Below are 13403 nucleotides of genomic sequence, written 5' to 3' on the forward strand. Positions count from 1 at the left end.
CCCTCCCTCCTCCTCCTCCTCCTCCTCAACAACACAAGAGAAATGTTGGGAACAGGAGGAGGTGAGTACACGTGGTGATGAATGAGTGAAGGTCTGGGTCATAAAAATAGGAAGAGCGGTGTACAGCCTGCTCCTGCTGACAGTCACCTGTTTCTTCAAAGTCAAACTGTTTCTAAGCATCATGTGACTTTCTGTCGTCACGTAACAATTTGTTGACGACTAGAAAACAACTAGAAAACAATGAAACATCACCGACCTTATCACTTTAAAATTAAATCTGAATTTTTTGCTAAGAAGTCAGCTCTGTTCTTGACTCCTGTAGTTGTTTGGTCAAAAGTGTAACCACTATAAATAACAGTTTAAAGTCTGATTAGTTTTAGGGCTGCATTGATGATTATTTTCATTATCAATTCATCTGCCTGTTAAAACCTTTATGACGTCATCACGTGTCTTGTTTTTAAAAACCAAAAGTCCTAAAACTCCAGTATCACCAAAATGATGTAGTGCAATAATATGTTGAAATATATAATAATGATAATCAATAATTTGTCATAAGTGCAGGTTGTTGATCTCTCTCTCTCTCTCTGTCTGTCTCTGTCCATGTCTCTCGCCCCTGCAGACTGTTCATTAAACTACCCACTGGGGAAACATGTGATCCATGAAGTCACCAATGTCTCCTTCAGCCACCTGGCCTGTGAGGACCAGGCCGCCGTGGTCGTCCACTGGTCTGCAAGTCCACTAGGTAACTGTCTGTCTGTTTACCTGTCTGTTTACCTGTCTGTTTACCTGTCCGACTGTGTGTCCGTCTGTCTCTCTCTCTTTCTTTTTCTCTGGCTCTTCAGAGAGATTTAGAGAAGTTGGGAGGAACAGGAGAGTAAAACCTTCAAAGTGCTCAAATCTGTAAGATTACCCAGCTCTGTGTCAGAGAGAGTGTGTGTGTGTGTGTGTGTGTGTGTGTGTGTGTGTGTGTGTGTGTGTGTGTGTGTGTGTGTCCCTTTGATCAGCCCCAGAGAGAGAGAGAGAGAGAGAGAGGATCACATCTCGCACAATAATACCACGACTTGACCGTAAAGGAATGTGTGTTGGTGCGTGTGCTCTGTGTAAGGTGAACCTCTCTCTCTCTCTCTCTCTCCCTCTCTCTCTCTCTCTCTCTCTCTCTCTCTCTCTCTCTCCCTCTCTGTGACAATGCCGCCCGTTGTTTTCTCACAGAGAGACAGAAATCTTCCACGTCACACATGAACATCTATCTGTCAAACTAACGACCTCGTCTCCTGCTCAGCTTCGTAGCTGAAAGTTTAAAAAGATTATAAGATTTTAAGCAAAACAAATTATAGCTCCGGTTTACCATCCTCTAATGGCCACTCCCAGCAAGATATTGCTCCATGTCACGAAGCAAAAGTCGTCTCCAAACTGGTTTTATGAACATGACCTCGAGTTCAGTGAACTTCAGCGGCCTCCCCAGTCTCCAGATCTGAATCACCTTTGGGATGTGGTAGAACAGGAGATTGGCAGCATGAATGTGCAGCTGACAAATCTACAAAAATGATGTGATGCAATCATGTCAACATGGAGCAGAGCCTCAGAGGAAAGTTTCCAACATCTTGTGGAATCGATGCCACGAAGAACTGAGGCTGTTTTAAGAGCAGAGGGAGAAAACACCCAGTGTTAGTGCGGTGATCCTAACAGGGCCGTCACCGTATCAGGTTCATCATAACGATATTATTGCGATATCTATAGTAGATTTGGAAAAAGATATAATGATGCTATCAGTCAAATTCATCTTGAACTTTGTTTATTGTGTGTTTTGTCTCTTTTTTGGCAGATGAATTTGACTCAAATGTGATTATAGGGAGGCGGAGAGAGAGAGAGAGAGTTTGTAACCTCAGTGTTTTGTGCTTCAGATATTTTACTCCCGACATCTCAAGAGCCTCCAGTGAAGCTTATAACGAATACTTTAAATCAAGGTTGAAACATGTAGAACTTGCACTGAAGCCAAGGAGCACACACCTGCTGTCACACTGCAGCTGTTGTTAACATGCAAAAACATCCTCGTCTGTCCTCGACTCTGCAGGAGAGAGAGAGAGCGAGAGAGAGAGAGAGAGAGAGAGAGAGAAAGGCAGAGAGAGAGAGAGAGGAATCTGCCTCAAGACACAAAAACCTGTTCTGCTACCTCTCTCTCTCTCCCTCTCTCTCTCTCTCCCTCCCTCCCTCCCTTCACTCCTAATAGGAAAAACATGTCCTGTGGATGTAAAGGTGTAATTACAAGACAGACCTGTTTTAAAGGGCAGAGAGGGGGAGGAGGAGGAGGAGGAGGGGGAGGAAACAAGGTGGGGTCTGTGGGGCAAAAGGGGGGAGGGAAGAGGAAAGGAAACAAGGAGTGGAGGAGAAGAAAGGAAACAAATAGTGAACAGAAGGAGATGTAAGGTAGCAACACGTGGGGGGGTAGGAGGGACAAAGGAAATAAGGAGAAGAGATGAGGGGAGGAGAGAAAAGAAGAAAACAAGAGGAGGACAAATAGAGAGAAGAGTAAACAAGGAGAGCAGGGGAGATGAAATTAAAAATGAAGCGAGGGGGAGGAAGGGAAATAAAAAAGGAGAGGTGAGGAGGAAAATAGGAAAGAGGAGCAAAGTAGGTAAGAAAATGAGGAGGACTGGACAGAAAAGGAAACAAGGAGAGGAAATGAAAAAAGGAAGTAAGGAAAGGAAAAGAAAATGGGTAACAAGTAAGCAATAAGCGAAGGGAAAGAAAAATATGAGAGGAGGAAAGGAAATGTTAGAGAGGAGGAGAAAGAAATCTGGTGAGGAGAGAATGGAGAGAACAGGGAGAAGAAAGGAGAGGACAGAAGGAGACAAGGAGGTAAGAGGATGGGAGGGAAGGAAACAATGGTAGGTTGAAAGGGACCAGAGGGAAGAGAATAAGGAGAAGAACGAAGGAAAGGAAACAAGGGAGTGAAGAGAAGGACACAGAAGCAGGAGGAGGAGAAAAGAAAAAAAGAAGAGATTTAGTAACGAAGACAGATGGAGGAGAGAAGGAAAGGAAATGAGGAGAGAAGGATGCTTGCGGATGATTGGACGGAGGGTGAGGCTGAACTTCCCGCTGTGTCTCTGCAGGGATCGAACACATTAAAGGCTTCAGAGTTTATCTGGAGGACAAGAATCCAGAGGGGAAACAGTGTCAACACCTCATCCTCAAGGACCCGAGGCAGCTCAACTTCTCCTACAGGAACACGGTAGGACCAAAAAAACTGTGACTCAAATTAACCAATCACATTCAACTGAGGCCGCAGGTGATTATTCTTCTTCCTAAGACTATGAGTTTACAGTGTAAACCTTAAGTATTCACCTGAAAGACTTCGCCTGATGTCACCTGTTCACCTCTCCACGTTAATCTTGTGTTCGGACTATTTGTGTTAGTTACTATTGATTTATTATTGATTCCCTCACACAGAAGCTGAGCAGTCAGCCGTTCAGCGGTTTGACCTTTGACACCGACTACATGGTTCGTGTTGTTCCTTTCCCGACTCTGATGAACGAGAGTTTCTTCCCTCCGTCCTTCCTCCGGACCAACTGTGAGTCCAGTACCGCCCTCATCCGCACACGATGGATTAGTTAATCAGTTGATTGATTTATTAAGTGATTAATTGTCTCCAATAGAACATTCCTTCTTGCTACCTGACGAACATCTTTAAGACTTTCCCTGAACATTTCTGCCGCTATTTGTTTTGTTTTCTTACCTCGTCAGACATCTACAAATGATTATTAATTAAAAGGAAAATTTTTATATTTGGGGGAAATAAAATTTTTGTCAGATGAAAACATCAAATCAAATTCAGATACTTAATTCACTCAAACAAAAGTACACACTGATAATTGATGTTAAATTGTTTAGCTTAGCTTAGCTTAGCTTAGCTTAGCTGGGCGCTAATACTGGTAGCATGAGGAAACTGTTAGCCTAGCTCTGCAGAAGTAAGGATTACTGAGCCGCTGTGACTGCACACAGCATCTCAGACTTCCTCACAGTCCTCAAACTGCCAGGTGTGAGGTCTGTCTTTAATCTGCTGTCAACACAACCCTGCTAACTCTCGACTGGAGACGACCTCACGAGGTAGAACATGTGGACAGTTTTTGAGTTGTCGGAAGGTTGAACTTTTCCACTTTGTGCTAAGCTAGGCTAAAACAAAACCTGGACCTTTCTGAGGAAGACAGGAAAGAGGTCAAGACTGTCCCTTTTTTAAAATGTGTCTGATCATTGAACTGAAGAGACAAAACCGTCTAATCATTTCTGTGTGTGTGTTACAGCGTGTGAAGTCCTCCTGGGATCAGACAACCTGGTTTGCAAACCATGTAAGTTCCTTAGTGTTGTCGTCATAACCAGAGCCACATGTAAACAGAGTTAGTCCAGGGTTTGATCGTCTTCGTCTCAGAGCAGTTAAATGTAAATGATACATTTCCACAAACTAATTTTAAGCCTTAAATAGTTGACACAGTTTCTGTCTGAGGACAAAGCGATTACATAAGGTTTTAATCCAATCAGTGCCGTGAAGAAGCTTTTACTTGAGTCATAAAGTTGTATATCCTTTGTTTCCACACCTGCCAGAACAAAAGAGGCTGGTGCAGATGTTTCACATTAAAAGCCTAGCAGGAAAGACGGATGATGTTTGTCACGTTTTTGAAGGAAGTGTTGAGTTTGACAGTAGATTAACTCGGATCAAAAGACACTGTTAGTGTTAAAAAGAAAAACTGAGATCAGCAGAGTGGTGAGTATGACACGACTCATTTGTTGAACTGATGGTGATGAGGCTGAAAAGAAAACAGGTGAATAAACTGCAGGTTAAACCCGAAGCAGACCAGAAAACAAGGAGGTTTCTAAATAAACTATGATCAAATATACTTAGAAATAAATCTGAATCTCTGCTATTGAGGTGAATATTAAAATTTTGATTTGAAGGTCACTTTTGTACCACTAACTAAGTAGAAGCACTACATGTCCATGAGAGTGGAGGTTAAGTTTTGTCTGTGTCTGTCTGTGCAGTCTGGAAGCCAAAGACCTTGAACGTGTCCCAGCTGGGCTCAAACCTCCACGTGGCGTTCGACCAGGCTCCGGCCTCCTTCGGCTTCCACTTCTACTACCTGTACTACAAACTGCGGCAGGACGGACCGTTCAGGCTGCAGCGCTGCAAACCAGTAAGACCAAATTTATGTTTTTTTACATGACGTGCAAAAAAAACCACTGCTACATATTATTAGACGTCTTCTTGTGACCAAAGTGTTTCACTTATCAAGTCTTTGAGGCTTTGGCCTTAGCTCGTTTTCTTTTGGCATGAGGTCTTGCTTTAAACAAACTAAAGGTCGCACTAAGTGTGGTCCGACCACGTGTTTCAGCCTGTCCTGAATGTCCACACCAGGAGGTGAAGGTGAAAGGTTGCATCCCACTGCCTCCCCCCTCTCTGTCTTTTGTGCGTCTTTGTTGTCTCAATGTGATGAATCATGGAAATGTGGACAGTGGCTCTCTGCCATCTGAACCAGATTGTGCTGTCAGAAAGGGGGTTTTAAGATGCTGTTACTCAAACGTACAAAGATTGCCTCTCGTTCACCCGCGGCCTGTCCATCAATCTATGATTCAGTGTCCGACCAACCCCCGTGATTAAAGGAGGAGACCGGAGGTGAACTTCACTCCGGCTCTGAAAAAGAACATTGTGACAGTCGGTTGCTCTGATTTGTAATTTGTGAGAATTCATGTCTTAGCTAAACGATAAGATACGATGCTTCCTGACCTAGAATGTTTTAATGATGCGTTTACTGTGTGCAGGACGTGAACCAGCCCAGAACTACATGTATCCTCCAGGACGTCACTCCAGGGACCTACACCGTAGAGGTACATGAACGCAGCACGGGACCGAGCTTCATTTACACAGCACAGTTTCATCACTTGACTTTCATATCTGTTCATGCTGTGAATCATTTTCTCTCCATTTGATGTAATGATTTATTTATTTTTTCTTCTCTTCTGTGTCAGCTGAGAGACGACTGTAACACGACCAGGAGGCAGACGCAGTACCACGTCAGCCAGGGTGAGACACACACACACACACACACACACACACACACACACACACACACACACACACACACACACACACTATAGGAATAGCACAGTAATCCACATAAGTTAGTTCACTGACTCTGTTGCACTGCTGTTACTCTATGTTTCATCATTTACCGTTATCCCATAAGGTCTTTCAATAATCTGATTCTGTTGTCTCATGCTGGGTGTGTATGCTTCATCCTTCAGTCCACTCCCCCTGGGCGGGTCCTATCCGCGCCATGGCCATCACAGTGCCTCTGGTCATCATGTCGGCCTTCGCCACTCTCTTCACCGTCATGTGTCGTAAGAAGCAGCAAGGTGAGAGCACTTAAAGTTGGCGATATTTCTTCTTTTAGTTCACTGTCTCCTGCACACTTGGTGTTTTACGAACATTACAATCCCATGGGGCCTTTAGCCTTGGAAACACCCTGCAGGGTTCAAGCATCCTCTGTTTAATGTGGAGTTGCAACGATTAATCGATTAGTTGTCAAACAGTAAATTCATCAGCATCAATTTGGATAATCAAAAAGTCATTTTAGGCTGTTTTCAAGTAAAAGTACCAAATGTTTGTTTGTTCAGTGTCTTTGGGTTTTAAACAAGGAATTACAAGATGCCACAAGATGCAACTTCAAAACTTCACCATTTTCTGACATCTGATAGACCAAACGATTGATCAAGAAAATACTGTGCAGATTAATCGATAATGAAAAGAATTCTTCACTTCCCAAAGTTAGTGCTTAATTTAATATATCTAATATATCTTTTCCATTTGTCTTCTCTCCTGTTAGAAAACATCTACAGCCAGCTGGATGAGGAGAGCAGCGAGTCCTCCAATCACAGTGCAGCGTTGAACACGGAGCGCCCGTGGCCTCGTCCCAAAGTCTTCATCTGTTACTCCAACAGAGACTGTCCCAAACACACCAGCGTCATCCAGAGCTTTGCCTACTTCCTGCAGGACTTCTGCAACTGCGAGGTGAGACAGATCATACCTGGGCGACGAAGAGGAAAAATAAAACGTCCTTTAAATCAAAGTCGCTAGTCTGAAGGTTGGGTACGTTTGTCAAATGCCTTTTCACTTCTGCTCAGGTTGTGTTGGATCTGTGGGAACATCTGGAGACGTGCAAAGAGGGTCAGATGTCGTGGCTAAGCAGACAGCTGGACGAAGCCAACTTCATCATCACCGTCTGTTCCAGAGGCCTACGGTACTCTATCTACTGTCTACTCTGCCTCTGTCCAAACTACTGTTGATGTTTCACAAGTCCTTGAGCTGCAGTTCCTCCGGTGGCCACTAGATGCTGCTAAAGCTCTGACATTGACTGCTGTGTAGTGAACATCCCCAAAGTTGTATTTAAATTTCAGTCAATGAGAAGTGAGACACTCGGGAGTAATGATGTGTTTTGTAAGTTTACGTCTCACCTTCTCTTCATCCCTCCATCCTATTTGTTTAAAATTTTTCTTCTTTCCCTTTTCCCTCCATCCATCCTTCCATTTCTTCTTTTCTTCCTTCCTCCCTTTTGTCCCTACTTCATACTTTCCTTATCTTTCCTCTCTCTCACTCCTCGATATTGTATTGTTTCTATTCTAAACAGCTCGGTTCTCTTTTTACAGCTACTATGTGGAGAAGAAGAGTCGCAGAGGAAAGACACCAGTCAGTCGCCGTGGTAACAGCAGCAGCAGCAGCTCTCCGATCGGTGGATCCGGCAGTGACCTGTTCATAGTGGCCGTGGCCATGATCGCTGAAAAGCTGCGGCTGGTTAAGCAGAGCGAGGGGGGCGGGGCTCAGGAGCTGAACCGCTTCATGACGGTTTACTTCGACTATTCAACAGAGAACGACATCCCCACCATGTTGAGTCTGGCTCCAAGGTAACTGCAGCACTACGGGACAGAACAACAGGCGCAACAGCCGCCCTACACTGTCCATGTGACCGTGTCTGACAGTCCATAAAGCAGGAAAATAACAGGCTGAGACATTTTGCATTGACTATAGGCAGGAGGTGAAGTGTTTAAGTCTTGGGATTTTACACAAAAATATGCAGAAGTTGTGCGTTTTTGTTTGTTTTTGTTTGCATTTACGGAGAAATGAAGCTAACAAACCTTTCACTAAATCTTTTTTTATCTAAAGTTTTGTCTCTCTTTGGTAAAAACCAAAGCTTTTGGTAATAAACAGTCACTTATTACCAAAGAGTAACAGAGTGGGTCGTTTTGTCCTGTGTTTAGGTTCAAGTTGATGGACCAGCTGCCTCAGCTGTTCAGTCGGCTCCACTCCACTCAGTCCAGTTTAGCTGACCGTGAGCAGCAGCCTCTCAACGTCTCCAGGAGGAACTACTTCAGGAGTAAGTCTGGACGCTCGCTCTACGTTTCCATCTGCAACATGCACCAACACATCAGCCAGAACCCCGACTGGTTCGACAAGCAGCTGCCTCCTGCAGCAGGTTCCTCCGCCTCCTCCGGCTCCTCTTCCAAACATTCTCCTCTCCCGGCTGTACCGGCTCCCAGCACTCCTCCAAAGCCTCCCTGCGTCTCCTCCTCCACTCAGCCCGAGCAGAGGTTTGACTCCGGCTTGGTGCTGAATGAGGTGGTGGTGAGGACGCCGTCGCTGGAGGGCGGGAATGGAGTCCCAAAGAGGAACATGCTCCTGCTGGGCCCCGGCTCCAATCCCAGCCTCAATCTTGGGCACGGCCACAGCCACAGTCCCAGTCCCAGTCCTGGTCCCTGTCCCAGTCCTGGTGTCTGTCCCAGTCCTGGTGTCTGTCCCAGTCCAGGCCTGCCACACTGTTCTCTGTCGATGCTGGGACACACGTCAAGGTAAAGAAAGCTGTAGTACCACTCTAGCTTTCTATCGTTTTACTGTGAGCATTAAAGCTGAGTGTATTTTTTTTACCACCCGGGTCACATTTCAGTCTCTAAAGGATGTTCATCTTGATGCTAAACTCACCTGCCTGTTAGTAAAGTATTATATTATAGTAGTGTAGTTACTGGTCACTGTATCATTCCTCTTCCAGATGACCATAAAGCTTTTATTTCATAGCGAGATTCCAGTATGAAAAAGAGAATTTTGAACGACTGTTTGCAGCTGCTGTTGATGCTGATTGAGTTTGTATCAACTCGTCATGAAACCTGACATATAACCTGACTGTTATATATTGGTGCTTTTGTTTGGTGTGACCATCAGTGTTGGTGATGGTGAGTTTTGAGTCCATGGTTTGGACTACACAGCAGGTAATATGAGATCACTCGTCAGTCTGACGGCTGCTGTTGTTCTTCTCCATCAGGTCCACTTCTGGAATATCTGAACTTTTACCTGAAGAACCTTCTTCCTCCTCCTCCTCCTCCTCATCTGCTCCCTCCATCCTCCAGGATGGGATGTGCCCTCCTCCCGCCCAGGCAGAAGAAGGCCGTCCCTCCCCTCCAGAGGTCCCACCTCCTCGTGATTCGGGCATCTATGATTCATCTGTCCCTTCCTCGGAGCTTTCCATCCCCCTAATGGAGGGACTGTCACATGACCAGGCTGACTCCTCCTCCCTGGCTGACAGCGAATCATCTTCTTCGGGGCTGGGTAAGGCTGGCTGTTAGAACCGCACCTGATGTTGTTTTACATCTGAAATATCATTGTATGCTGTTATTCTATGTTGTTCTAATTTCATTTTAACTTGTTGACTGTTGAATAAATGACCTTCACACCTGGCCGTTTGTCTTTCAGGTGATGAAGAGCCACCTGTTGTCACGTCGCTCCGCTGCAGCACTGCCACAGTCTGTAAAGCTGAGCTGCACCATCACCACCACCTGGAGCACAGTGACGGACACGCTCCTGTAGCTTCATTGTAGGAGACACCTCCAGCCAATCAAAAGAGGACTAGCCCCGTGATGTCATCACAGGGCCAAATATGTTTTGGTTGTAGACCTGAATCCTTTCTCAGCAGTGCCATCATCTGATCACCGTGGAAATAAAACTGGAATCATTAAAAGGCATTAGAGTGAGTCACCTGTGGAAATGACCGAGTTCTTGAATGCTGGTCCGTGGTAACTATGGTAACCACTGACTTAGAGAACACTAGTCACTGGTGACTGTTGTAACTGTTATGTTCTAGAACACTAGTCCTTGGTAACTATGGTAACCATTACTTTCTAGAACATTGATAGGTACGATAACTATGGTAATCGCTGCATCAAGAAAATCAGTCCCTAGTAGCTATGGTAACCAGTGAGTTTTAGAACACTAGTCCTTGGTAACTATGGTCACCAATGCATTTCTAGAACACTGGCCCCTGGTAACTGTGGTAATCACTGGGTTGCACAGCATTATTCCCTGGTATCTATGGTAACCACTACATTCTAGAACAATAATCCAAGTAACTATGGTAATCACTGAGTTCTAGAACATTGATAACTACGCTAACCTTGGTAACCACTGAGGGCTGGAACACAAGAAGGACCGGGTCTCCAGATGCTGGCGGAGCAGACCCATTCAAACCAAAGACTGCCTCAGCACTGCGTCTTGAGTGATTGATAGCTGACTCGTGTACGAGTTGATGTTTGGTACCAAAACATGATGCGGAAACACTGTTTGTTCAGGCACTTTTTGATACAGAAACACAGGAAAACACAGCTCCACAAATGTTCAGATTTTCCATGGCAACAACATCCAATGGGATCAAAGCAGCTTGTGAATTTCTGGTATCCACAAAGATTTTTAACAGAAGCTGCTGAATGTATCAACACCTTAAGGACATTGATAATGAGGATGTCTTTTGTATTATTCTCAATATGTTGGACCAAAAGCAAGTAAACATTAATACTTTGGGGAAAATCACATATTCATTAGTGAACGATGCTGTTTTTTTCATTTAATGTGCCTTTTTGTTTTAGGAGGAGCATTTTTCATTAGAAAGTGGAATTCCCCTGAAACAGTTGGTACTAGAACATTTTATAAATCTTCATTTTTATGAGCGCTGTATTTCCTCTGTGATATGTTTTAACACGTACCTTATTTTAAAATGTTTTCAACATAGAAATGTAGTAACAGGATGACCACCTAATCACAAATCATTAAACTGTCAAAGAACTTTGATAAACTGTCAAAAATGTACTAAAACCTGCTAATGTGATATAACATGGTGGACGAGTTGTGTGAATTACATGTTGGATTGAAATTTAGTTTTATGAATTTTATTTTCTTTGCATTTTAATTCACAAATTCAGAATCTATAACTCAAACTCATTTGGCTGGTGGCGCCACCTCTACACCATAATATATTGAAAACTGTGGTTGCTTTGTGAAGCTTATGGTTACATATATAAGAATTGAATATTAATGTTGCATTTATAGTTATATATTTCTTAATGCTTTGTAATCATTTTGAACATTGTTGCAGGGAGCAGCAAGGATGAGGGCATTATAAAACTAAACCACTTTATAAACGCCACAATGGAAGCCCATTCCTGCCAAGACGAGAAATAAATGCATGAAAAAGTAAATAAAAATATTTACAGTCAAAATTCTGAGATAGTATGTCATAATTTTGATTTAAAAAGCAAAAAACGGTTAGCTTTTATCTCATCATTGTGTCTGATTCATTATTTTTGAATTGTGAATATGATCATTTCTTTTCCTCCTGGTGGAAATGGGCGTCTGTGCGTCTTTTGTTATTGATCTTGATCTGAAGGACACTACGACTTTCAGTTATTGATTCTTTCATGATCAGCAGCTGCAGTCACGTTGTCCTCCCCTGGACCGGACCATGGGTTAAAGTTTTATAAAGTATTTTTATTTTCTGACACAAATGTTGTGGTTGCTGCTGAAAGCAGAGTGACAACTTCTCTGCAGGTCTGAGTTTATTGGAAGGGAAGATTCGGCATTTCCAACTTTGTAAATATTATTTTTATAATTTCACTTTTTCTTGGAAATGTCTGTTTTGTTTCAGTTTTTGTATAGTTAGACTGTTATTTTCCTATTTTTCTACATTTATTTTTAGAAATGTACTGTTTTATAGTACCTTAATGTAGGAAATAAATAATTCCATCTAATAAAATGTTTCTCTTTTCATCTTTTTTTTCAATGACTGGTAAGAGTTTATGATTTATCATAATAAGCACAGTTTTAGTGCAATTACCTAAACAAAAATACTGAAATTGAAAAGAAAAGACAACAGGAGGCAAAAGTGAACTAATGCATTTTAAAATTTACAGCAGCTAATCAAGCTGTAAAAAGCAGTTTATCAGGTAGCCAGAGGGATAAATACTCAGCACAGTAGCTAAGTATTTATATTGCATCATGACTGGTAATTTTCTCTCATTTGCTTCAAGCTGACAGGCGAGTTTAAGTATCTTACCATAACACACACACACACACACACACAGTCTTCACTGACTTAAAAACCAGCAGACAGCTCTTTAGTGTGTGAGCTGTGAGGCGTCAACACTTAAAACAACAGCAGCCTCTAAAACTCACAAACAGCCTGGCACTAAGTCAGCCAGCCCAGAACCAGCCTGCCTTCAAAATAAAAGCACAAGTCCTCTCACTGTATGGCACTTTACTATGGCTGCAAATATCGAATATTTTCATTTTCAATTGATCTGCTAATTATTTTTAACTTTAGTTTGCTATAAGTGCTGAACCTCTACTGTTTCGGTGCAGACAGAAATATCTTTGTTGTACTGACATCAAAACCTGTCAATCACTGAAAACTGCCATCAGATAAGTTTTATATTTTAGACATTCTTTATTTATTTTAGGTAAAGTTCTTAAATGGCTGCTGTTTTTTTGTTGTTGTATGAAATCATAATTATATTTCTATATTTTCTACCAAAAGAAGTATTATTTTGTTTATTGGTTCCAAAGCTCAGGTGTGGTATCAGCACTAAAATTTGAAAAGCCAAAATATATAAACTTAAACAAAGATATGTTTTGCTTGAAGAATGATTAAATGTATTATTTGTTTTATTGTTATTGATTTTATTTTTACCCACTTTCTGTTGAGCAACTATCAACTGACCTCTTCAGCACTACTTGATAAACGATAATTTCATTGGTAAAATTCTTCTATTCTATTCAGTGTTATAACGTGACTAGATCATGAGACAATGGGCCCCTGGGCACAGAAATGTTAAATCCCCCCTCCCGTCCTACATAGGAGCAAGAACCCAGACTGAAAGAGATATGTGACTTTATGGTAGTTGTTGGTGGTTTTGCAGATCTTGGCAGTTGCATCTTTTTGTGCAACATATTCTGTCTTATGTGTTGTTTTCCTTCTCTTTGTGGACCTTCTTTGCAGTTATTCTGTGTGTTTCATGAACTTTTATTTTGAAGGTACCACCGGAAA

The 13403-nt window shown here is 42.6% G+C and overlaps 1 protein-coding gene across 1 annotated transcript in view; it reads left to right on the plus strand.

Annotated features, from left to right (window-relative positions):
* il17rd (interleukin 17 receptor D) overlaps positions 1 to 12127 on the plus strand; it is a 27392-nt gene extending 15265 nt beyond the window's left edge. Inside the window, exons 3-16 of the mRNA XM_023424243.2 lie at positions 620 to 742; positions 3111 to 3229; positions 3448 to 3568; positions 4299 to 4343; positions 5032 to 5183; positions 5809 to 5874; positions 6016 to 6070; positions 6292 to 6402; positions 6873 to 7057; positions 7171 to 7286; positions 7693 to 7947; positions 8302 to 8889; positions 9357 to 9640; positions 9785 to 12127. Coding sequence (XP_023280011.1) covers positions 620 to 742; positions 3111 to 3229; positions 3448 to 3568; positions 4299 to 4343; positions 5032 to 5183; positions 5809 to 5874; positions 6016 to 6070; positions 6292 to 6402; positions 6873 to 7057; positions 7171 to 7286; positions 7693 to 7947; positions 8302 to 8889; positions 9357 to 9640; positions 9785 to 9909 — 2345 coding nt within the window. The 3' untranslated portion in view covers positions 9910 to 12127. The remainder of the gene's footprint in view (positions 1 to 619; positions 743 to 3110; positions 3230 to 3447; positions 3569 to 4298; positions 4344 to 5031; positions 5184 to 5808; positions 5875 to 6015; positions 6071 to 6291; positions 6403 to 6872; positions 7058 to 7170; positions 7287 to 7692; positions 7948 to 8301; positions 8890 to 9356; positions 9641 to 9784) is intronic.
* Positions 12128 to 13403: the final 1276 nt, after the last annotated feature.

The sequence above is a fragment of the Seriola lalandi genome, unplaced genomic scaffold (genome assembly GCF_002814215.2).
Source record: "Seriola lalandi dorsalis isolate HSWRI2012SDOR001 ecotype SW California unplaced genomic scaffold, Sedor1 jcf7180002054722, whole genome shotgun sequence".
NCBI lineage: Eukaryota > Metazoa > Chordata > Actinopteri > Carangiformes > Carangidae > Seriola > Seriola lalandi.